This window comes from Globicephala melas, chromosome 10, assembly GCF_963455315.2.
Source record: "Globicephala melas chromosome 10, mGloMel1.2, whole genome shotgun sequence".
NCBI classification, from domain to species: Eukaryota; Metazoa; Chordata; class Mammalia; order Artiodactyla; family Delphinidae; genus Globicephala; species Globicephala melas.
This window is the reverse complement of record NC_083323.1, coordinates 96,580,142-96,605,144: the sequence shown is the minus strand read 5'-3', so window position 1 is coordinate 96,605,144 and position 25,003 is coordinate 96,580,142. Positions and strand designations below refer to the sequence as shown.

Below are 25,003 nucleotides of genomic sequence, written 5' to 3'. Positions count from 1 at the left end.
GAGGGCTGGGGCAGGACTGATGATAGGCTGTGGCCAGAGAGCACAAGAGCAGGCTGAACCTGAGGGCTCTGAGAGGAAACCGTTGTGACACCAGCATTTTCCCCTCATCGTCTTGTGTCTACGAAAGGGAAGTCAGGAGTCGTCACATCACTTCCTCGTCATGACCTTTCCTACCTTCCCGCTCCCTCCACCATCCCCCCCCCTTTCCCAAGATTCACGTGGCTCCTCAGGACGGGGAGATTACAGTTGAGGAGAGTAAGACCAAGGCAGCAGGGGAAGTGGTCCCAAAGAGGATGAGGAAGGCTGACTTCTGAGTTCCAGGTCTGATGCTGGAATGGGGGAAGGAACTGGGGGTCTGGAAACCCGGGTTCCATTCAGACATCCCTCAATTCTCCTTTGTTAAAATAAAAGCTGGGGCTTCCCTGGTGGCGCAGTGGTTGAGAGTCCGCCTGCCGATGCAGGGGACGCGGGTTCGTGCCCCGGTCCGGGAAGATCCCACATGCCATGGAGTGGCTGGGCCCGTGAGCCATGGCCGCTGGGCCTGCGCGTCCGGAGCCTCTGCTCCACAGCGGGAGAGGCCACAGCGGTGAGAGTCCCGCGTACCGCAAATAATAATAATAATAATAAAAATAAATAAATAAATAAAAGCTGGAAAGATTCCCAATGCTGCTCTCTCTGTGATGACGTGAGAGTAAGAATATACAGGCTTTGAAGTTCCTAGGAACCCGGACTGTCTCTCATACTCCTCCACCACTAGCGGGCAGTTGCTGGGGAGGCAGGCAGGTGAGGATGCTGCAGACGAGGCAGATGAGGACGAAGATGTTGCAGCTGCGTGGTGAGTGGTACTCAGCGAATGCAGAGGAGTATTACACATGGTGGTAACCAAGGTTGGGAAGGAAAGGAGGTTCAGGCCGTGGACAGGGGCACATCATCCCAGGAACTGCACAGCAGGTCTCCTGACGGAAGGGCACCTGTCTTCACCTCCCACCTGAACATGGTGATGGGCACATAGCAGATGCTCAGCAATGCCCGTGGAGGAACTAACAAGCTAGTTTGTCTCTCCTAAGGCCCCTGAAGAATGGCCATTGCCGTAGTGCAGCCAGGGGTACGGGAGACTGTCCCTTCCCCCAAGCTGGGACCTCCCAGGTGCTTGGACAGTGACCCAGGACTTGCATCCACTCCCTGACCCTTTCACGGTGCTCCCATCCAGCACTCCAGACATTCTTTATGCAGCAACATTTATTAAGTACCTGCCTACTTGCTCCAAGCAGGATACTGGGCTAGACCCTGAGGATCCCTAAATGAACAAGACTCAATCCTGACCACAACGAGCTCAGTCTAGCTGGGGACGCAGACGCAAATAAACAGGAAAGTAAAATGCAGCATCTGCACTTCCATGGATGTTATGGTGTGCTATGGGAGTCCACAGGGTAGGGAAGTGGTCACGCCTGGGCAAGACAAGACGGGGCAGAAGCCTGCACACAAGTAATGGTATCTGAGCTGGAGTTTAAAGGATGCGTAGGAGTTCTCCAGCAGAGGGTGGGAGAAGCTTCCAGGCTAAGGAAATAGCTTGAGCAGATGCACAGAGTTCCAAAGGACAGGGATGCAGGGCAGAGGCGCTGGGGTGTGGCTCCGTGGGGGCATGGGGTCGTGAGGCTGGAAGAGTCCTGGGACTCCGACTGGGAATGGCCGAGTCTTTACTACACTGAGCTGTTCCAGCCCCTGCCCTGAGAGTCAGGGAAAGGGAATTGCCTAGCAACCAACCAAGGGGGCTTTTGGGTGGGGTTCCCCACCCAAGTTCAAGAAGAGGAGCAAATGTCTGTGTCCCTGGAAAGCAGCGTGGAGGGCCATTCTGGGGCTGAATCCAGGCATCTTTGAGGAGGAAACCGTGCATGGCTTTGTGTGCCCTTGTTTGTGTTTTGTTCTGGTTGTCAGTTGTTTCCAAGGAAAGTTCTTTGTCAAAGATCCAAGTTTGTCTTGGCTGGTCCAAGGGAAAAGAGGACTTGTCTGCACTCGGGTGGGGAAACCGGAGTGTTCTCGAGGCAGGACCAGCGGGTACAGGGCAGGAACCGAGGCCATGCTGGCCATGGTTCTCCAGACAATTTCCTCAGCCCCCTATCCAGCCTGCTTCCCTGCCCCCCAGCACAGGCAGCTGGGCAGCTCTGAGAGGCAGCCCCAAACATTCTCTAATTCCCGCCCACCGAGGGAAGCACCTGCCGTGGGGAGGGGACACCGCCCTTCCCTCTCAGGGCTCCCCCGGACTGTGGGCGGACGAGCTGGCCTCCGTGGAGCCTGATGGAGCCAGGCGGGGGCCCAGGGTGGCATAGGCAGGTGGAGGGGCTGACAAGGCCAGGGAGGTGGCAGGGCCCGCCGCGGATGAGGATGGAGACGCGGGGTGGGGGCAGAAACGGGAGGGGAGGGAGGAAGGTGGAGTGGAGGCCACCTCCTGGGCACCCCTGCCCCCTCGGCCTGGAGACCAGTATTGACTTTGGAACCTCCGGAGCAGCATGAAGAATGTGATGGCCAGGAGGTCAAAGATGAGCTCAGCCATCTCCACCACAGACAGCACGGAGGAGCCGAACCACAGGCTCCACTGGCTACCCAGGTTGGACAGGAGGGTGACCATCTGTAAGGAGGAGAGGCACACTGACCACTCAGCAGAGGAACCCTGCCCTCCTGCCCGTAGGCCCTCGGCCAGCCCGCTCAGCCTCTCCTGGTCCCGGGGCCCCTGGCCTCTGCTCCCCTCCCCTGGGAGCACACGGCCACTGGTTGGTTTCTTCCAGGGAAAGCTGAGAACCAGGCCACGACGGGGACAGCTGAAACCCAGACCTGTCTCAGGGGCCTTCTCCCCATCGTCCGTCACCCCCTGCCCCAGAGACTTCACCCCCAGCGAGCATCCTCCTTCCAACCTTCTAATCCTCATCCTTGCCCTATCCCCTTTCCACCTTCGAGGCCCAAACCCTCTGGCCCACAGAGGCCATCCCTTGTCTTTACGGACAGCCACCCCGCTAAGATCCCCAAGAGATCCCTAGCCTCAGTGAGGCAGGACGCACCGTGACAGAGGGAGACTCAGAGTTGGTTTTGTAGTTCAGCTCCTTGAAGAAGATGTTGAGTTTGGCAATCCCATCTCTTTGGCGTTGGGGAGAGGGTGGGAAGAAACGGCAGAGGGTTAACTTCTCTGCCGCTCGAAAACACCCTCCTCCAATCAACTGTATCAATGACCCCTCTTCCCAGGTCTGTTTTCCCTCCAAAAGATTCCTTTCCCGGGGCCGGAACCAGGGTAGGACTGACCTCTTGTTCTTGACGGTGTAATTGTTCTGTAGGGACAGCATCTGGAAGACCCAGTCCTGGGAAAGGATTGGGGTGTCAATGGGGTCACCCCAGAGTCTTCAGGCTTACAGGGATGGGGTGGGGTCATACACAACCATAAGCATATGGCCAGAAGACCACAATGTTACACACACACACACTTTACCTGGGATGTCACCGAGGGCCATCGTGAGTAACCGGCAGAGAGCTTGTAGGTGGTCATACTGGGGACGGAGAAGGTGCTCAGTGATGGGGGGTGAGGCTCTCCCACTCAAAGCTGAGCTGAGGACCCCGTATTCTACCCAGCCAAGCAGCCAGCTGCCCAACCTGCGCTCCCGGGGGGGGTGGGGGGAGGCTCACTTGCATGGCTTCCGGCACTTGGTGAAACAGCCCAGGCGGTCTGAGGAGAAGGCGTCCTGGAGCTTATAGTAGCAGTAGCCTGCGGGTGCAGAGACGTGCTCATTTCCCTAGGCCCCCTCAGCCTTCTCCACCCCACACCCAAGAGGTCTCCCAAGATCCCTGGCGCCCACTTCACAAGAGTATTACGTAGCGTTACAGTGATGCCCCCCGAGTGGCAGCAACAGAAAATGTAGAAGAAATTAAGCTAAGTCCAATAAAAAATAAAATCAACCAGGGTACACCTCTGTAAAGATGCACAGGATATGGACAAACATTTAAAAGTCAAAGAAGGAAATGGGAACAATTTTAGTGCAAGAATAATGAGACACAGCGAGATACCCCTTCACACCCACTGGGATGGCTACAATGGAAAAAGACAATAACAAGTGTTGGTGAGGATGTGGAGAAACTGGAACTCATCACTGCTGGGAATGTAAAATGGTACCACCGTCGTGGAAAACAGTCTGGCGGTTCCTCAAAAGGTTACACATAGAACTTCTCTATGCACCAGCAATTCCACACCCAAGAGAATTGAAAACTCAACACAAAACTTGTACACAAATGTTCAGAGCAGCATTATTCACAAGAGCCAAAAAATGGAAACAACCCAAAGGTCCATCAACTGACGAATGGATGAACAAGATGTGGTCCATCCATACAATGAATATTATTCAGCCATAAAAAGGAGTGAAGTACTGATGTGTGCTACAAAGTGGATGAACCTTGAAAACATTATGCTAATGAAAAGAAGCCAATCACAAAGGATCACATATTGTGATACAAGAAATGTCCAACACAGGTAAATCTTACGGTAGATAGAAAGTAGGTTAGTGGTTATGAGGGGCATGGGATGGTAGGGGCAGGGAGGGAGCCTGTGGTCGCAGGGAAAGGGGAGATGGAGAGGACTAATGGGTACATAGTCTCTTTTTGGAGTGATGAAAAGGTTCTAAATTGATTGTGATGATTGATACACAGCTCTATGACTGTGCTAAAAACTGAGTATACTGAAAGTTCCACTGTACACTTTCACCGGGTGAGTTATCCGGGAAATGAATTACCTCAATAAAGCTGTTACCAAGAAAAAAAAATAATGGGACCGTGAATTCGCCCTTCACCCCTATTTCTCAAGTTCTAAGTAAGGTTATTTTGTCATTCTTGCTACTTTTAGTCACCCGTCCAGAAGTCCTTCTTCATTTCTGACCCAAATCTCTCTGTCTACCGGGGTTTATATTATTAATTACATAATTAATCTTTAATTAGGAAGAGTGGGAAACAGCTAGGCCCTTTTCTCTGGGAGTAAGCCATCCTCAGGAAACTCAACAGACTGTGTTTTCAGCCAGGCTCCTCTCCCTCATCCTCACAGCTTCTCAGCAAACAGCAATGTTATTTTTCTCTCGAAGATCTTTTTCAAATTCACAACCACTTAGCAATCACTGTTTGGGGGTCGGGGGAGCAGTGGGCAGAGTCCCTGCCCTGCGTGTCCTGGGACATCGCGTCTTCCCTCGGGAACCTCAGCTTGTTCATCTGAGAAAGAAGCCCGTCAGGCCAGACGCCCTCCGAGCTTCCCTCCAGCTCTGATGCGCTGTGATGCTCTAAGGCCAGAGGGCTAGGAAGGCCGGAAGGCCGACTGCAGAGCACAGGCAGGGGGAAAGCTGAGTGCAGCAGAGCCAGGAAAGGAAGTGGGCAGAAAGATGAACACAGCAGAGCCAAGACAGAAGCAGCATGCAACTCCAGGGTCTGCTGTGGCCCTGCCACGTCCCCTGGGAGGGGTCAGCTGTGCCAGGTAAGGGCATGTGCACAGGGACGCCTGCCCGCTATCTTCTAGTCTCTTGGGGATTTTCTTTCTCTCTAAGCACAGCTTCCCTGCTGAATAACTCAGCTGTAGAAAAAAGGAAAAGGGATTGGTCGACTCCTAGACCAGGGTCAGGAGGAGAATCTAGTGCCCTCCAGATTCTAGGTAAAACATTCCTCCGTAAGCCATTCCAATCTATGTACTGGGTTTCTAAATGACATACCCACTCCCACTGCACTGATACCTTATGTACATTATAAAACATACATAAAATGGAAGATGTTAGGGAATGAGGCAGATGCACATAACGTCTAGTATTTTCTTCCTGCCCCCAGTGCCAGTGCCAAGCACCGGCCTGGCTGGCGCCCTGGGGAGTGAGCCGGGAAGCTACAGTCAGAGTGCAGAACCCGGGGGAGATCTGCTTCATGGCTCTTCCTTCCTTTTTGCTGCGAGTCATTTTTAAATGAGGCCATCCCATTATAAACACACAGAAGCCAAAACAGAGAGAGAGAGAAACTATGAGGGAGGAACAGAGATAGAGGAGAGACACAGAGAGTGAGAGGAAAACAGAGAGGGGTAGCATCTAAGGGCCGGAACACAAGAGTCGGCAGGAGAACCTGCCAGAGACCGTGGGAGCCAGAAGCCACGGCCGGGGCACTGAGGGTGCAGGGCTCCTGGGATTGTCCTGGGCTCAAGTGGGGTATGGGGCCGGGCCTCCCGCAGTCTCACCCCAGGAATTATGCTTCCTGTAGTCACAGAACTCCACACCCCTGGGCTGCGGGTAGAAGATGTAGGCACAGCCACACTCCCTGATCATGTTCACCTGGAAGCAGGAATGGATACACACCTGCAGGAGGGGAGAATGAAGGGGGAGGGAGTCAGGACTGCCCTCCCTGACGCAGCTCCAAACGGCAGGGGAGGGGAGCACACACCAGTCCCCGCAGTGCGCCTCCATCCCTCTCTCCACCCGTCCCCATCACCCATCACACACACCCTGTGGCTTTGGCTGACCTGCACTGCAGGCCTGGGAGATGGTCGCCATGGAAACAGGCTGAGCCTCACCTGCTGCGTGTACTTGGTACCGTAAAGGTTCTCCACTGGGACATCGCTGCCATTCTTGGTGCAGTCGCCATAGTCACCCCCAAGTCTCTCCACGGCTTCCTGCGAATGCAGAGACATGGAGAAGTCAGAGGTCAGAGGTCAGACCTCTAGTTGTCAAGGCCTCTTCCCGGCCTCTGTCTTCCCTCAGTCCCAGGCTGTATGTCCTACCTTACCTCCTCTCCTATCTGCCTCACCATTTCAAAACACACGCCCGGGACTACTTCCAAGGACACTGGGCCCGGAGCACCCCCTGGAACCCCAAGCACGCCCCGCACCCCTTCTCGGTGCTCTCGCCCGAGCCTCCCCCGCCCCAGATCCCTACTTCCTAACGCCCACTCGGCCGGGGCCCTCACCCCTGGTTTCTGCTCCTGAAGACCTCCACGCGCTCGAGGCTCCCCCTGCACGACCTCTTCCGGTCCTCTGGCTGTCACCCCCCAGGCCCTCTCCCCGCCCTTCACCTGAGGCTCTCTTCCCAGGCCTCGCAGTCAGCCTCCTTGCCTTACTCATGCTGATGGAGGTCTCCATACCAGGCCGCAGGTTAAAGCCTCCGTCGTCCATAAAGGGGGGCTCATCCTGCCCGTGCACCATCACCCTGGCCCCGGTCACCGTGGACAGCAGCGGGATGAAGTCATTCTGCTCCGTCCGCAGCATCAGGGACAGACCTGGGCGTGCAGGGGGAACAGAGTGACGGGGGTCTGGGAGAAGCATCTGGGGGTGGAAACCCACCCGCCTACCCTGCCTCGTCTCTAAGCCTCCCAGGGCAGGAAGTTCAGGAAGACCTGCAAATGGGCTTGGCAACCCCTGAGCTGGATCCTGGGTTGGGGTGAGGGGCAGCGGAAGGCAGGACTGGGACAGGATTCCTACCACTCCTGGAATGTACCACGAGATGCCCACGGGGGAGAAAAATCGAAGAGGATTTTTCCAGGATACAGATGGGCACGCTGCAGTGAGGCCCCAAGCATCACTAGGACGCGGCCTCAAGGTGGGTAAATGCGGGTGCAGAGCGCGGGGGAGGGGCTGGGGCCGAGGTCAGGGGTGGCGCACCGTTGTTGACCCCAGGCATGAAGGACATCCAGAGGTTGGAGTTGTTCTTGTCATTGAAAGTGTAGCAGTTCCCATACATCGGGTGGTGGAAGTGGGAGTAATTCCTATGCAGGAGAGAGAGAGGGGGGTCAGAGGGGAAAGTGCAGGGGGTCAGGGAGAGGAAGACTTTCAGAGCCCTTTGTTTCCTGATCACCTACTATGTGCCAACACAGTGCTGGGAGCCTTGCCCACAAGCCCTCAGTCACTCCACTGGGCATCATCCCTACTTCACGGAAGAGGGAGCACGGGCTCGGAGAGATCCAGTAGCTGCCCAAGGCCACACAAGCAGCGAGGATGAGATGGGACACCAACCAGATCAGCCATCTTCTAGCCCAGGCTCCTTCCACCCTACTTCCACCCTTCCACCCAGGCTCCTTCCCTTCCACCCTACGGTGAGGCCACCTGACCTCACTGGCCTTGTGACCCTCCCGTCACTGTGCTGCACTATGAACTCCTGCAGCACCCCTAGCTTCTCGTGTGTCTCACTCTTAGTTCCCCATTTGGTTTATAATCTCCCTGAGGACAGGAGCCACATCTCATTCATGTCCGAATCATCTCTAGGGTAATGGTGTGGTTCCTGGCACACTGGAGACACAGGAGATCGTTAACAGCTAGCTGACAGATGAACGGAAGGGAAGGGGGGTCCGGGGGGAAGAGAGTGAGACCAGTGAGCACAAAGCTTCAAGGAGGAAGGTCAGATGCGAGGGCGGGAACGGGGCCTCTCACGTCAGCATGCCTCCCACTGGTAGGTCCAAAGCTGGGCTGGGATAAGTTTGGGAACAGAGAGAAAGGAATCACAGATTTGTGTTGCAATAGGAACACGATTTGACAGCAAATCACAGGGCCCCCAACAGGGAGGCTGTGCGGGGCTGCAGCTAGAGCCCACACGGGAACAGAGGGGATCTGTGTTCTAACTACCCTGCCCTCTGGGAGCCAGTGAGGGGAGCAGGGAGAAGAGGGGGACGAGGCTTTGGGCCGAGAGAGGCAGAGGAGGAAGGAAGAGAAGTAGGAGAGGAAAGAAGGCTGGACGGAGGTCAGGAGCGGGGCGCTGGCTGCACGGCCTTGAGCAGCCATTTTTCCCTAAGCTTACTCTCCTCATCTGTAAAACGAGGAGATGGAACTAGATGATCTGGAATGCTCCATCGGCCTTGAAGAGCAAAGGCGCAAGGGTGTGAAGTACTGGTGCACATTCTGGGAAGGGCTAGGAAGTCAGCATTTCCAGAACAAAGGCTTCCCTCAGGGAGGGAGGAAGAAAGAAGCGGCCAGTCCTGCAAGGCCTGTGAGCCCTGCTCAGAGGAGAGGGACAGGGACAGTGTGGCAGACGCACACCCCGGGCTGTTTGCAGCAGGTGGAATCAACAGTGTAGACACAGAACCATGGATCATTCTTAAACTCACAGAGCTTAGTTTACAAAATAAAAAGTGACACGAGATACATAACACAACGCCATTTATGTCCACATTACACACACACTGGGTAAAAACACATACAAAGAGAAACACAGTAAGCACATTATGAGAATATGTATATGAGCAGCAGCATAACGTGACGGTGAAGAGCACGCGCTCCAGAACGAAACAGCTTGTACTCGAATCCTAGCTCTAACCAGTGTTAGCTGGAGGACCAGCCCAGGCACTTGATCTCTTTGCGCTGCAGTTTCCTCATCTATACAATGGCGATAATCATACTACTCACTTCACAGGGATACTGGGAGGATTAAATTACACTCAGAACGGTGCTTAGCCCTCAGTAAGAGCTATGTAAATTTGCTATTAAGAGTAGAGGGATTCAGGGACTTCCCTGGTGGCACAGTAGTTAAGAATCCACCTGCCAATGCAGGGGACACGGGTTCGAGCCCTGGTCCGGGAAGATCCCACATGCGGCGGAGCAACTAAGCCCGTGTGCCACAACTACTGAGCCTGCACGCCACAACTACTGAAGCCCGCGCACCTAGAGCCCGTGCTCCGCAACAAGAGAAGCCACCGCAATGAGAAGCCCGCGCGCCGCAACTAGAGAAAGCCTGAGCGCAGCAACGAAGACCCAACACAGCCAAAAATAAATAAATTAAAAAAAAAAGAGTATAGGGATTCGTTAAGACATCTAAAGTCAAAAGGACAGATATAACAAGGGGAGGCTGGGGAGAATTTGCAACCCTCACACACCGCTGATGAGAATGCAAAACAGCGCAGCTACTTGGAAAACAGTCTGGCAATTCCTCTAAATGTTAAATATAAAATTACTATGTGACCCAGTAATTCCACTCCTAGGTATCTCCTAAGAGAAATGAAAATATACATCCATACAAAAACGTGTACAAGAATGCTCATAGCAGCATTATTCATAATAGCCAAAAAGTGAAAGCAACCCAAACGTCCATCCGCTGAAGAAGAGATAAACAAAATGTGGCTTATGCATACAATGGAAAGCTATTTAGTCAGAAAAAAGGCAGGAACTGGGGGGGATTCCCTGGCGGTCCAGTGGTTAGGGCTACGCGCTTCCACTGCAGCGGGGCACCAGTTTGATTCCTGGTTGGTGAACTAAGATCCCACATGCCTCTCGACGTGGCCAAAAAAAAAAAAAAAAAAAGGCATGTATTACTGATACACACTGAAACATGGATGAACCTTGAAAACAGGATGCTAAGTGAAAGAAGCCAGTCACAGAAGACCACATATTGTGTGACTCCATTTATATGTAATGTCCCCAGCAGGCAATCCATAGAGACAGAAAGTAGAATAGTGGTTGCCAAGGCTCGGAGGAGGGGAAGGAACAGGGGGTGAGGAAAATATTCTACAATTAGACAGTGGTAATAGCTGCACAATTCTGTGAATAAACTAAAAACAAATGAACTGTAGCCATTAAAAGGATGAATTTTGTGGTATGTGAATTATATCTCAATAAAGCTGGGTTTTTTGTTGTTTTTTTTTTTTTTTGCTGTACGCGGGCCTCTCACTGTTGTGGCCTCTCCCGTTGCGGAGCACAGGCTCTGGACGCGCAAGCTCAGCGGCCATGGCTCACGGGCCCAGCCTCTCCGCGGCATGTGGGATCCTCCCGGACCGGGGCACGAACCCATGTCCCCTGCATCGGCAGGCGGACGCTCAACCACTGCGCCACCAGGGAAGTCCCTGTGTTTTTTTTTATACTTATTTTTTTATTTAGGCTGCGCTGGGTCTTAGTTGTGGCTCGCAGGATCTTTTAGTTGCGGCATGCATGTGGGATCTAGCTCCCCAACCAGGGATCGAACCCGGGCCCCCTGCATTGGGCGCACGGAGTCTTACCCACTGGACCACCAGAGAAGTCCCTCAATAAAGCTGTTATTAAAGAAAAGATTATAGAGAGAGGGGAAAGGGTGTTGGATACAGGGGAGGAGAGGACTGAGAAAGCCATGATAAAGCGCTTGAACTCAATTCCGAAGGCCAGAGAGACACTGAAGGATTTTAAACGGGCCTGACTGGAATAGTTAAGTACAGTGAAGTGCAGGCAGAACCCTGAAGTATTAAAGCTTCCTGTGGTCGCAGAATAAAGGGAGGATTGAGAGGCAGAGAGACAAATTAGAAGGGCTATCATAATCCCGGTGAGAAATGAGGCTCTGAACTGAGGAAGTGACCTAAGCGTCAAGTCTGAGATGAACGATGGACTTTCCATTGATGGGGAGGCAGCAGCCTGGGGCAGGCAAAGTGAGAGGGTGACAGAGCAAGTCGGTGGCAGGTGTGGGCTGACCCAGGCTCAGGTGCTGGTCTCACTTCCCCAGTGGCAGCTTCTGTCCTCAAACAAACACAGAAACAAGAGACAGGAACAAAGGTGTGCGCTGGGCAGAGTGTGTGTTCCAGGTGAGGGGTGGCGGCAGAACCAGGTGACACGTGGCCCTAGTGACAGAAAAGGGCAGGGGTCCCTGTAGAGTGGAGACGCTGCGTCAACACCCTTCCTCAGCCAGACAGAGGCAGGGAGATGGTGCCTGAACACCGAGGAATAGGGAGGGGAAGGCGGGGGTAGGAGGGGCCAGAGGCTACAGAAGGGGACCTCCCTGTACCCCTAGCCCCTCCCAGCCCTCAGAGAGCTGGCAGCTGCTGTGACCTCTTTGCAAGGACATTATGACAGGAGATGTGACTGAAAGAATGCCTGGCGGGCATTGCAGTAGAGTGGGGAGGACCCTTGGCTCGGGCTGGCCTGGTGGCCTAGGGCAAGTCACTTCATCTGTGTGAGTGTCATTTCACAGGAGTAATGAGACCCACCACTCACTGCAGTGTGTAAAGTGCTCTCAACTCGTCATCTCTTGCACTTGGAGATAGATGTTATCATCATCTTCATCACTTAAGAAAAAGTGCCAAGGGACTTCCCTGGCAGTCTAGCGGTTAAGACCCTGAACTTCCACTGCGGGGGGCGTGGGTTCAATCCTTGGTCAGTGAACTAAGATCCAGCATGCCGCACGGTGTGGCCAAAAAAAGAAAGAAAAAAAAAAAGAAGAAAAAGAAAGAAAAAGTGCCAAAAGACAAGGATTTTTCTTCTTCTTCTTTGATGTATCCCAAATGTCTACAGCAGTGACGGGCACACAGCCCAGACAGTCAAACATATTTGTTCAATGAACATTGCATGAATCTCATTTCCCCCACTTTACAAAGAAGTAGGCTCCGAAGAGTGATGTGAAATGCTCAGAGTCACCCGGCCTGGAAGAAACAGAGCCAGAGCAGGAACTGAGGGTCAGACTCTGACTCAGTCCACGCTGTGTCCACTATACCACTACTGCCGCGTCATCTGAGCAAGCGGGGCAGGGGACCAGACGACCTTCCAGGCACTCTGGAGTTTGATGCTAGTGAGAAAGAGGCCTTAGAAAAATGGAGAACCATGCTTCCAGCCCTTGGTTTCTCAAAGCCGGACCTCAACCCCAGCCTTCCCAGGGCATCCATTTGAGGCTGCTTCACTCAGACCCAGCCCTGCAGGGAGCAGCAGAAATCCTGCAGGACAATTCCTGGGGCAGAGGTTTGGACCTGAAGTCAATGCTTCTCCCTCCTCCCCACCCGCAAGCATTTATTTAGTCAACCAGCATTCCGGGGTGCTGGCCATGCTGGGCCTCAGGCTGGCGCAGGGAAGGAGACCCCATGGGGAGCACGAAGCCAGGCCTCAGGGACAAGACTCACGCCTCATTGCAGGAGACCTGGTTGAAGCGGCAGGCGAAGATGAATTTGCCCAGCGCTTCCTCCTCCAGCATTGGAGTGTCCTGCCGTCTGGATAGAATGTTGATGTAGTGGAAGCGGTACCACTCCCTCACTGCATCCACCCCTGATGAGTACGTCCGGTAGAAGCAGTCCGAGTTGTTCTGGTTGCACTAGACACAGAGACCAGAGAGTCAGAGGACCAGCAGCAAGGGTAAGCAGGAGGGGGGCCAAGGTCAAGGAATGGATAGTCTGGGGTCCTGAAGCCAGATAGACAGGGGTGGGGAGCCAGGAGTGGGAAGAAACAGAAGCCCCGAGAAGAGCGGACCCGGAGAGCAGGGGATTAATGGAGGAGACCGGGAGCTGCACACACCTCCGGGTCATTTATGCAGTCCGAGGAGGGTGGAGCAAGGATTCTTCTCCCCATTTCACAGATGGGAAGACTGAGGAATCAAGTGGTTCGTCCCAGCACCAGAGCGGGGAGTGGAACCCCGGTCTCCGGGTACCATGCTCCGCTCTCACTAAAGGGGCCTCTCTTTCTTCTCTCTGCTTCTCTCCCATTTATTTTTAAAGTTTCCTTGTTACTGTCTCCCTATTCTCTGTCTTAGGCCGGCGGAGCCCCAGTGCCCCATCACACTGGAGGGTCCCAACTGAGTCCCACTGGGGGGGATTGGAATTCAGAAAGCACCTTTTCCACCGTAGATCTGACTTCTCACCTCATAAACGCTCCCACAGAGGCCCCCAGCGAGGAGCCTCCACAAGCTGGAGCCCAGAGAGATGCCATTTAATTTTATTTTTCAAACCATATTTAAGTATTTAACTTATTCATTTTGCCAGCCAGCGGACTGGGTCCGCCTTGTATCACCGGCGGCAGAGGTGGGTAGGAAAAGGGAGCGGAGCGGAGTCCCGGGCTCCGGCCGCACCAGAGGGGCGGGGCGAGGGGGCGGGGCCTTACCAGTTGGAAGCCGATCTTCCAGTCCTTCCTGTTCACCTTCGGGTTACTGTGACTCAGGCTGGAGTCGGATCGGCGGACTCTGCTGGCGGCGTGGGGCGGAGCCGGGACCGGCAGGCGCTGCAGGGGGTGCGGCAGGGACTGCCGCAGGTCGCGGCGGCCGCGGGCGTGGGCCACGAGACTGTTGGAGGAGTTGTACTTGTACAGGTCGAAGAGCGTCTGCTCTGTGGTTCGGTCCAGCTCCTCCAGGTCCTTTTTCATTTCCGTGTACCTGGGAGGGGCGACGGCAAAGGGTCGGACCAGGAGGCGGCGGCCTCGCGACAATCCCCGGCGCCCCTGGGCCTCAGTTTCCCTGTCTGTAACCGGAGAGGTCGGTTCATCCCGGAGAAGCCTGCGGGGAATAGTTCTGGGGTCTCCCAGGCTATCTCGGGGGCGAGGGGGCGTGCAGACAGGTGTGTCCGGGGAATAATAGGAGGCGACAGTGAGCTCCGGCGGTGACGGCATTTACTGCCGCGTGTTTATCGTGAGGGAGAGGCGGGAGGCGCTCTCCTCCCACCTAGCCCTGGCCTGGAAGGGAACCCAGAACTTGTCTGCCCCTTCCCAGGGCGGGAGGGGGGGTGGACGGGCTGGGCCCAGACACTCCAGGGACCCGCGATGCGCGCGCCATCCCGCCCCTTCCCGCCCCGGCGAGGGTGGCTTTTGGGTCCGTCTGCCACCTGACACTTTCTAAGTCTGGGGTTCTCAACTGCATTTCTAGAATCTTCCAGGGAACTTAAAAAATGCCAATGTCAGTGCTGCATACGCCGCGCCCCCTCCCGCCTACCAGACACCAGAGGAGACTCAGTTTTAATGAGTTTCGGGTGGGGCCCAAACACTGTAAGTTAAGCACCGTCCAGTATAAATCCTCACATTCCTTCTTCTCAATACAAGGCCTATATGCTGCATCACGAAAGTCCAGAGTAGCAGGGCCTTAGGGATAGAATCTACCAAAACAAAACAAACACCTAGAACACCTAGAAATTAAACGAGGTTGCAAGACACAAAGCCAATGTACAAAAATTAATTGTATTTCTACAAGCTAGCAACAAATATTTGGAAAATGAAATCAAATACAACACCATATTAAACAGCATAAACAACATCAAACACTGGGAATAAATCTAATGAAAGAAGTGCAAGACCTGTACACTGAAAATCCTGCTGAAACAAACCACCAAGACCAAAATAAAAGGAGTTGCAGATGTTCATGGATCAGAAACTCATGAGGGGGACTTCCCTGGTGGCTCAGTGGTTAAGAATCCTCCTGCCAATGCAGGGGACATGGGTTCGAGCCCTGGTCCGAGAAGATCCCACATGCCACGGAGCAGCTAAGCCCGTGCACCACAAATACTGAGCCCACGCTCTAGAGCCTGCAAGCCACAACTACTGGGCCCACGTGCCACAACTACTGAAGCCTGTGTGCCTAGAGCCTGTGCTCGCAACAAGAGAAGCCACAGCAATGAGAAACCCACACACCCCAACGAAGAGTAGCCCCCGCTTACCACAACTAGAGAAAGCCCACGCGCGGCAACGAAGACCCAACACAGCCACAAATAAATAAATAAGTAAATATTAAAAAAAAAAAGAAGGAAAAAGAAAGTCACGAGGTCTCCCAGATTGCTCTCTAGATTCAACTCAAGTGTCTATCAAAATTTCAGTGGACATTTTGGAAGAAATTCACAGGCTGATTCTAAGATTGATATGGAAATGCAAAGACCCTAGAATGACCAAAACGATTTTGGAAAAGAAGAGCCAAGTTAGAGGACTTACTCTACCTGAGTTTAAGACTTTAAAGCCACAGTAATCAAAACAGTGTAGGGCTAATATAAGGATAAACGAAAGATCAATGGCACAGAATAGAGTCCAGAAATATAATCACAGATATATGGTCAACTGAGTTTTGACCAAAGCACCAGTTCAACTCAATGGCAAAAATAATTTTTTTTTAAAATAGGTGGTGCTGGAACAACTGGATACTGTATGAAAAAAAAGAAAGAAAGAAAAAAAAAAAGAACCTCAACCTCTACCTTAGTCCATATACAAAAATTAAGTCAAGCTGCATCACAGACCTAAACAAAAAATTCAGAACCATAAAGACTATAGAAGAAAATATAGAAGAGATCTTCATGTCCTTGGGGTGGGCAAAATTCCTTGGAATAAGGAATATCTAGGGACTTCCCTGGTGGCACAGTGGATAGGACTCCTCACTCCCAATGCATCAGGCCTGGATTCCATCCCTGGTCAGGGAACTAGATCCCACATGTATGCCACAACTAAGGAGCCCACGTGCCACAACTAAGACCTGGTGCAACCAAATAAATAAATATTTTAAAAAATATACCTAAAGAAGAAATCCTGCAATATAAAAACTTCTTATGAATCAACAAGAAAAAGACAAATTGTTTTAAAAACGAACCCCCAAAATATACGAATGGTCACTAAACACATGAAAAGGTGCTCAAGACAATTCGTCCTCAAGTGAATGCAAATGAAATCCATAATGAGGTACCATTTAACATCCATGAGGCTAAAAGTAAGAGACTGACAACACCAAGTGTTGATGAGAATGTGGAGCATCTGGAATTGCTGCTGGTGGGAGTTTAAAGTGGTACCACCAGTCTGGAGGACAGTTTGGTAGTTAGAGTTAAATCTACATCTACCTTATAACCCTCTGTATATTTCACCCAATTCCACTTCTAGCTATTTGCCCAAGAGCAGTGAACACATAAAGACTTGTATGTGAATGTATAGCAGCTTTATTCATAATTGTCAAAAAGCTTGAAAGAACCCACATGTCCATCACCACTGCTCAGCAGTAAAAAGGGACTGATACAGAAAAAAAACAAAGACAAACAAACAAACAAAAAACCACATGAAAGAATTTCAGAAACATGAAGCCGAGCAAAATAAGCTAGACACACACACAAGAAAATTCATAGTGTGTGAGTCCATTTATATGAAGTCTAAGAACAGAAAAAACTAATGGATGGTGACAGAAGTCAGAAGATGACAGTGGGAGAGGGAAAGGAATTGACTACAAAGGGTCACCAGCTAATGGAATGTTCAATATCTTGAGCGCCAAGCCTCAAAGAGCACCTAAGATTTGTGCATTTTACTGTAGGTAAATTTGCCTCAATTAAAGAAAAAGTGAGCCATCAGTGCAGGCCTTCAATCACCAGAGTCAGATCTGGTGGGATCGGGTGGGGCCCCAACAAGGTAGTTTTTACAAGAGTCCCGGGAGGTCCTAGTGTGCAGTCACAATCACTGCCTAGTCCAAGTCCTCAGTCCTCCTCCACCATCTCCCTCATAAAAGACTAGCCGGCTGTCCCTCATCTTCTCCCAGGAGAAAATGTAGCTCAGGTGGAAGGTGTGTGTTTGACATTCTGAGATTTGTTTGTTGCTGGTCATTAAAAGAACAGCAGTAGAAGGAAACGTTACTGGAACTGAGATCTAATCAGCTTTCCACACTCATTTCCTAGCCTCGCCACTTTCTAGATGGTTAGCCTTGGAGAAGTTACTTTGGAGAAGTTACTTTATCTTCTCTGGGCTTCTGTTTCATCATCTGTGAAATGGGAGCACCTGCTGCATAGTGTGGTGATAAGGATTAAATGGGTTAATATATCAAAAGTACTGAGGAAAATACCTGGCCGAGTGGGTACTGTATAACTGCAGCTGTTGTTATTATTGTCATGACTGTTCTTTAATGCGAACGATAATAGTAACCTGTTGTGGAAGCAGAGAAGGCTGAGGAGACAGGAGCACTGCCTGCCACTCACCTGCCCTGCGACTTTGTGGTCTTAACAAACGTGGAGCCTGAGACCAGATTCCAATTCTGACTCGTCCACCTAGCAGCTGGGTGACCTTTGCAAAGCCTTTAGGGTCTCAGAGCCTCCGTCTTCTCCTCTGACTCTGAGCTGACAGTTCCCTCCTTATCCAGCAAGCTTGTGATGAAGATCAGATCGCAATAGTGGACTTGGCAAAGTGCAGCACAGTCAGGTGCACCTGAACTGATGGCCATCGGGCAAAGAAGAAGATGTCTTTAGAGTTTCTCCAAAGAGACAGAACCAGGACCGGAGGGTAGAAGTGACGGTGAGGTAAGCTGCAGCTTTACCTAAGGAAGAACTTTCCAGCAACAGCTGCTACAGAGGTAGTAAGGTTCCTGACGTGAAGGAGTCCATCCCTGGGAGGGGGTTGGGAGAGTGTCAGGTCTAAGAGTCTGGGCTTTCTGTCCCTGCCAGGCCTGCCAATGCAGAGCCTGCTTTCCAGATCCTGTGGGAGTGCAGGGTTGGCTCAGAGCCTTCCCCTGCCTCAAGGCAGCTCTTTGGGGCACTGCCCTTCTCCTTACCACCATGCCCCCTGCTCTGCCATCTCCAGGAAGGAAGATTCCATGACCTTCTTTGCTGTCTAAGAATGCCAAGCTCTTCCTTAGAATCGGCCTCAATCCTCCGAGGACTGGATGAAAAATATGTTCTTGGGCTTTGATGTGGCTATGTCTGGCCCTGTCTCTGGGGTGAAGAAAGCCCTTTGTTAACCAGAAAGGAAGGGATTGCTGTAGCTGACCTTTCACATTGGATTCTCAGCACCTCCTTGCTTAGCATGAAGGTCTTCAGCCTTGTCCCCTTTTCTGGCAGTTATAGAACAGCCCAGAACCACGCTCCCCCTTCTTCCTCCCCCTCTTCTGGCCACGCCCAGCTGCCTGCTGGTGGGCATCTGGTCACGATTTCCACCTCCTCCCTGCTTCCCCTGTCCAAGTCACCCATCTTGCCTCTGCCTCTAGTACCCATGCCAGCGTGGGTCACACTCAGGCTACCACCCACCCCCACCGGGCTGCATCAACCTGTCCACCCTTCCCTGCCTCTCTCCTGGAGCAGGAACCAATAGCCTGGATCCTTCCCTCCTCCCTCCTCCCTCCGGACTCCTGCTGCTCTTCCCCACAGACTCCCACCAGCCCCCCAACCCTGGATGCCTTTGCCTGGCCCCTCCTTAAAGTGCAATGGGAGAAAGAGCTTTGAGATCAAACACACTTGGTTTGTAACTCAGCTGCTGACCTAGGATGCACTGGCTCCTATGTTGGGGGGAGGGGGGGGTGGATTTTTGAATCTCAGTTTCACCACCGGTTCCCTGTGTGAACTTGGGCAAGTTACATAACCTCTCTGGGCCTCAGTTTCCTCAGCTGTAAAATGGGAGTAATACTGGTTTCTACATTAGAGGTCTGTTGTGAAGATTAAATCATTTAATTAATAGAAAATTTTCATTTGTTTGTACTGTGACGTACTATATTAAGTACTGTATGTGTTAGCCATTATCGTTGTTCATTTTTTTATTATTTGCTGTTTGACCCTGCTCAGTTACTTCACCTGCACTTCCTCATCTGCAAAAATGGAAATAATAAGGCCCATCCCCATGGACTTGTCAGGATTAAATGGGGTTGTGCTTATAAAGCACCCAGGGCAGGATCAAGCATGTAGTAGACGTTCAATACCCTTGCCCGCCTTTCCTGACTCCCCTCCCTTCCAGGGTGCTGTGTTCTCTCCCCACTAAGTCATGCAGGAGGGATTTTGTTCCCGTGTGGACACCTGCCTCCCAGCCTGCAGGCCTCAGAGGCTGGGGCTCTGGTTTTCATTCCCTGGGGGCTTTTTCCACTACTGTTCAGGGCCTTGCTCCCTGCAGAGCCTTGGAAAATACGCAGGCCTCAACACTCACCCTGGCCCTGTCCATCTCTCACCCACATCTTTCGACCACAAGTATTTTATTGACAGCCTAGTCCTCAGGCCTGCCTGCCCTCCCCTCCCTCCCCTCCACCACTGCCCCAGGGGATGAGGGTGTAGGAAGAGGAGGGAAAGGTTAGGGCAGAGGAGCATGGGGTTGGAAAGAGGAGAAGCAAAGTCACAGGGAGCAGGGGAGGAGAAAGAAGGCTGAGAAGGCAAATAAAACAAGCTCAGAAAGGAGATGTAAACGTCTGAGCGGAGATTCCATTTATTCCACGTTCACATCTTGGGTGTTAAGAAGAGGCAGGGTTTGTGAGTTGTGATCAGGCAAACAGGGTGAGTCACTATCTCTGTGACCTTGTGCCGTACCTCTCTTTGCCTCAGTTTCCTCAAGTGTAAAACACGGATGATAATAGTACCTGCCTCGTAGGATGGTTGGGAGAATTAAAGGAGACGCCTGTGGGGTACTTAGCTGTGTCTGGTGCGTGAGGCAGCTTCTTGGTAACTGGCCTCTTACCCTAGACCTTATAAGGGGGTTAATCAGTGAAATGGCCCGGCAATGTTTCTCTGTAGGACAGGAGGTCCCAACCCTTATTAGTTCATGACACACCTTCGGACACAACAGAATATGCCACCCCCAATGTGTGACCAATCCCAGTCACCCACAATCGCACACACACGCCGTTTGTGTGCTCACACACACACTCCTGTGATCACACACACGTGCACTCGTAAATCTTACACTCCTTGAAGACAGAGACTATACCTCACAATTTTTATTGTACCTATCACAGTGAGCTGAAGTTATTTGTTTATATGCCTGTCTCTTCCATCCTATCTTTCAAATACCTAGCAGAGTACCTGGCCCACGGCAACAACTGCAGGAATTATTGGTGAACCCATATGCCGGGTGCCTAGCCCTGTGTCTGGCCTGCCTCGGGTGTCCCAAGGTGTGGCAGGACTGAGTGAACACACAGAAAATGTGGGTGTGTGTAGACACCCAGCCCTGCCCTCCTGTCTTCTCTATGGTCACCTCCACACCCTCTGGCTTCCCGACCGAAAATTGGCAAAGAACGGTGATGAAACCCAAAACTTCAGGACACACCCAAGTACGTAACAGTCAGTCACCTGGGCAGGTGGACTGTACAGCCCAGCAGGGTCACCTGAGCCTCTGGGAGAACAGCCTGACCAGGGCTGTCCTGTTCTCCTGGCTCTGTGACGCTCCACGCCCCCCACCTCCGGCTCACAGAATGCTTTGCTACCACCCGCCACTTTGCTTTCTCCAGAACAACCCCCCCGCTCAACCAAGACCACCGTACCAGGGCCCGGCCCCTGCCAGCTGCCACCGCCCATCCCACCGCCCCTGCCCCAGAACCTCCGTCAGATTCATCGCCTGACGCGGAGGAGGGGCTGATCCCTACCCTGCCCTTCTGGAGTTCTCAGCATCTTGACCTCATCAGCACTCCCTCCCGCTTGCGGGAGGATGAAGGGCTGGAGGAGGAAGCTGTCAGTGCCCCAAGCCTGCTCTGGAGAAGCCCCGGGCACTAGGAAGGCGTCACTGGGCAGAGCAATGGCCAGCCCATCAGATCGGGGGCTCCCTACCCTGCCCAAAGGGAGGTCTGCCTCGGGACAGGAGTGTCGTCTCCTACCTCTGGGTCTGAGCATCTGCCTGCCCGGTGGGCACACCTGTACCCTCTGGAGCCCCCTCCCAGGCTCGGGGAAGCGGCGGAAGGAGACCGACCTGTAGGGATTGAGGGTGCAGACGGTGACGGCGGGGAAGACGAGCTTCTCCGAGTTGAGGTTGATGTTGAGGCTGACGGGGTAGCTGAAGTACTCTCCGAAGAGCAGGCCGAACTGCCAGTACATCATGCCGAAGGTGCAGAGCCAGAGCACAGCCCAGAAGGCCGTCTTCATGCGGTTGTGCTGCGAGCACACCAGGCGGATCGCGCCGTGGATGGTGGTGTTGTTGCAGAAGAACTGGAAGAGCTCCCGGTAGGAGTGGTGGAACTCCAGCAGGGGCTCCTCCTCGTCCGTGGACGGCGAGGGGGCCGCAGGTTCGGGGCCCGGCTCAGGCTCCTCATGCTTGTCTCCCTTCATGAGCCCTTGGGTGGGTCGGGGAGGACGAGGGGCAGGACTGAGTCCTGGGCTCTGGGTGCCTCCATTGTCACCTCGGGGCCGCGCCCTCAGCCCACCCTCAGCCCACCTTCTCCCTCTCTTGCCCGCCCCCCTTCCCGGGAGCCAGCTGACCTGCAGCAGTCGGGGCGAGAAGAGCTGGAGCTTCCCTGGAGTGACCTCCCTGCTTCCCCGATACGGCCACCTCTTGGGTTCTGTCCTAGAATCTCCCCTTCTGTCTCTACTGCGGTCTCTGCCCTGCTGAGTCAATCCCTTTCTTTGGTCTCTTCCTCTGGGATCTGTGTCTTAGCTTCTCTCCGTCTCTGTCCCCGTCTCTGCCTCCTGCTTCTGTTTGGGTGTCTCTGGGCTCCCTTGCTTTGCCTGTCTCCTCTCCGTGCACCCGCCTCTCTGATCCTGCCCCCCTTCCTTTCCGCCCCCGCTCCCTCCGGTCTCTGGCCCTGACCTCGGCCCCGAGGACTGCAGGACTCCAAGAGGCCTGGGTGGCCTCCGGTTCCCCACTCCCGGGTTGTGGCTGGACTCGGACTGGTTCCTTTCCAGCTGGATCTGGCAGCCCGGCCTCTCCTCCCCCTCACCTGACAGGTGCAGCCTGCCCTCCCGCCAGGTATGGAAGCGACAGAAGCCTCATTAGCATCTCAATTAAAGGTGAGCCGGGCAGGGGGAGGGGCAGAGGAGGAGTCAGAGCTGAGAGCTCCTCGGTGGGAGGAGGGTGCCTGAGGGCAGGTGACAGGCGCACAGGGACGGGGAAGGCGAGAGGTGGCGGGGAGAAGAGTCAGGGCCTCGGAGTGGCGGGGACCTGGCCGGCAGGGGGACCAGGAGACAGAACGGCAGGGGAGGGTCAGAGGTCTTGAACCAGGAGAAGGACCCTGAACGCAAAGCCAGGAGGGCAAAGCATGGGAAAAAGGACAAGTAAGGACGAGTGAGACTAAGGTGGGGAGACCAGGAGACCAGGGAAGGCAGGAGAAGGGAGGTGGATGGACCAGGAGAGGATGAAGGACCGGGAGGGAGGAGAGGCAGAGAAGGGGGGTGAGGAGGAGGGAGCCGGCCCCCGAAGCAGCCCCTCCCCTGAAGGAGAGCAGGAAGGCCCCCCTGTGCGGGCTTCCAGGAGCCAGGCCCCTCCCTGAGGAATCCCTCCAGAGGCACCCCTGCGTCAGCCTCACCCCCAGGCCTTGGAGAGGAAGGAGAAGGCGTGTCTGCAACCTCCCTCCCCGCTCACTGAGGTGGGAACACCTCGCGGCCCCACCTGGCACCAGGCACAGAGCACCCTTCTCCCTGTCCGAGCTGGTCCAGCCTCTTCCCTCATGACTCCTCACCAGCACCCCTACCTTGTCCAGCCCAGGGAGGGGCCCAGGTGGAGCTGGGGGCTGGGCGGGGCCCTGGGGACATTCTGTTCTTTTTTACATCACTGGCTGCCAGGCCAGGAATGTGTAATGTCCCCAGTTGTGGTCACGGGGTTGCAGGAATGTGTGCTCGGAGAAGGGGCCAGGCAGGGCACTTGGGCAGAACCCCAGAGCCCAGGGAGCTCAGGGACAGGGGGCACCGAGGAGACAGGGAGGGACGTGGGCCGTGCAGGGAGATGCGGAGGAAGAGGCCGGGCCTGGCCCAAGGCCTCACCAGCCCTGGAAGGAAGGAAAAGCTCAATGTGGGGCTGTGTTTTTCCTCCAAAGTCTCTGCCCCAAGCAACTGAGCAAGAGAATAGTGAAGTGCCAAGTGAAGAGGGAAGGCATCAGACACTGAGGCCTCAGAACAGGGCCCAGGAGGCACAGAGAGCAAACCACACCGCCGGGTGAGAGGTCTGCCACTGTGTCCCTGCAGGAGGCGTCCGCCGGCTTCTCCCGCCTGCTGGAGGAGCAGGCCTGGGATGTGCAGGCGCCGGGGCCCAGCCCGAGCGCTGATGTAGCCGGGTGGGAGAGGGCAGGCCCTGTCGCAGGGTCCTAGCGACAGCTGCGGAGGCCAAGTGCTGAGCGAGCCTGGCGGCGGGGAGGGAGGGAGAGGCACTCACCCAGGGGGGCTCAGGAAGGCTTCCCGGAGAAGAGGGAGTCTCTGCTGGGTCTTGCAGAACAAGCGGGCTCAGGGTACAGCCCTGTCTGCGCCCATCTCCTGTGGCCTCTTAAAGTGAGAGCTGCTGTCGACCAGGATTCCAAACGCACCCCATTGCTTCCCTGACACGTATAGGGGACAACTCCCCTTGGAAGGGAAAGGCTGGCTTTTTCTTTATTTTCCAGATGAAGAAACTGCCCTCCGCAAAGATAAACCAGTGTTCTGTGCACACAAAACCTAATAGCAGTAGAGTGAAGGACAGAGCAGAATTGTTCTTCGGCACGGGGATGTCTGCTCAGGGCTTTTGCCGTACACCCCAAGAGAGACCAGCCACAGACTCTTGAGGAACCGGGGCTCCCCTGCACCTGGTTTTGAACACCAGGAAGTTTCACACACTCCCACAGAGAGTCCGTGGATTAACCAGCCATCAGGGTCCTGGATTATCTCCCAGGCTCCTTGAGAAGCTCTCTCTACCGTCCCCGCCTTCCCAAGGGACATCCTACCTACAGGTGCGGTACTCAGCACCCTGCTTGTCCCATCTCAGAGTTTCAGAGAGACACATCCCTGCCTTTCCTATTTGCTGGCTGGTGCCTGAAATCCAACCACTGGCCCAAGGCCTCACTGCAAATAGTTTTCGTCTTCCTCTCAAGGGCTCAGTGAGCAGGATAGAGAGGCCTGGGCTGGGCTGAGCTGGAGCTCGAGCGCTGTGTCCCTGTAGCACCTGCCAGGGTGCGGTAGCTTAGAGACAGCAGCATTCCAGATCTGGAACGGGCCAGAGCAAGCTTGTTGTTGTGAAAAAAGCAGAAATCTGAGACCTGCACTTGTCATGGCTCTGTTTTAAATATTATCTTTTAAGGTGCAGAAAAAAATACCTGAACACGTTTTTTTCACAACACAATTTTCCAACAACATGGAGGTTTACAGGACAATAAAAGCCTCCCTCTGTCCCATTCCTTTCCCACCCCTTGGCCCAGGAGAGCCACTGTCATTTGTGTCCATCTTTTTTGGGTGCTTTTATAGACTTACATGTATTTTTTAAAAACAAGATATATAGTTTTTTTCCATAAATGGGACCACGGTCTAGGCATTATTCTATGACTTCCATGTTGGCTTTTAAACTATGTGCCTTAGAAAATGATAGTTTCTCCTGGGAAAAACCACAGTGGAAAAGAACATTAAAAAAAAAAAAAGAATGTAAAAAAACCCACAAAATGACACTTTACCACTCTGGGCCACCAGGCTCTCAATGAAAGGGAGGGGGTGGGGTTGTAAGGCAGCCCAGATGGTCACCAAAGCCCTT

The 25,003-nt window shown here is 53.5% G+C and overlaps 1 protein-coding gene across 1 annotated transcript; it reads right to left on the bottom strand.

Moving 5' to 3' along the window:
- Window positions 1-1,230: 1,230 nt before the first annotated feature.
- SCNN1A (sodium channel epithelial 1 subunit alpha) lies at window positions 1,231-22,255 on the bottom strand. Its single transcript, XM_070046426.1, has 13 exons — window positions 21,781-22,255; window positions 21,275-21,635; window positions 13,790-14,057; window positions 12,820-13,007; window positions 7,646-7,749; window positions 7,100-7,263; window positions 6,563-6,661; window positions 6,230-6,347; window positions 3,670-3,748; window positions 3,476-3,533; window positions 3,292-3,347; window positions 3,054-3,129; window positions 1,231-2,626 (listed from the first exon to the last, which is right to left on the bottom strand). Exons 2-13 carry the CDS (start codon window positions 21,628-21,630, stop codon window positions 2,246-2,248), a joined length of 1,947 nt encoding a protein of 648 aa, XP_069902527.1. The 5' UTR covers window positions 21,631-21,635; window positions 21,781-22,255; the 3' UTR covers window positions 1,231-2,245.
- Between the last annotated feature and the right edge of the window lie 2,748 nt (window positions 22,256-25,003).

What these genes read in the sequence shown, in the direction of transcription:
- SCNN1A (XM_070046426.1), bottom strand. Translation starts at nt 21,630, where the DNA reads ATGAAGGGAGACAAGCATGAGGAGCCTGAGCCGGGCCCCGAACCTGCG. An exon ending in GGAAGATCGGCTTCCAACTG is followed by an intron (nt 13,008 to 13,789) that starts GTAAGGCCCCGC and finishes CTCTGTGTCTAG; the next exon opens with TGCAACCAGAACAACTCGGA. An exon ending in AAGTGCCGGAAGCCATGCAA is followed by an intron (nt 3,534 to 3,669) that starts GTGAGCCTCCCC and finishes CTCCGTCCCCAG; the next exon opens with TATGACCACCTACAAGCTCT.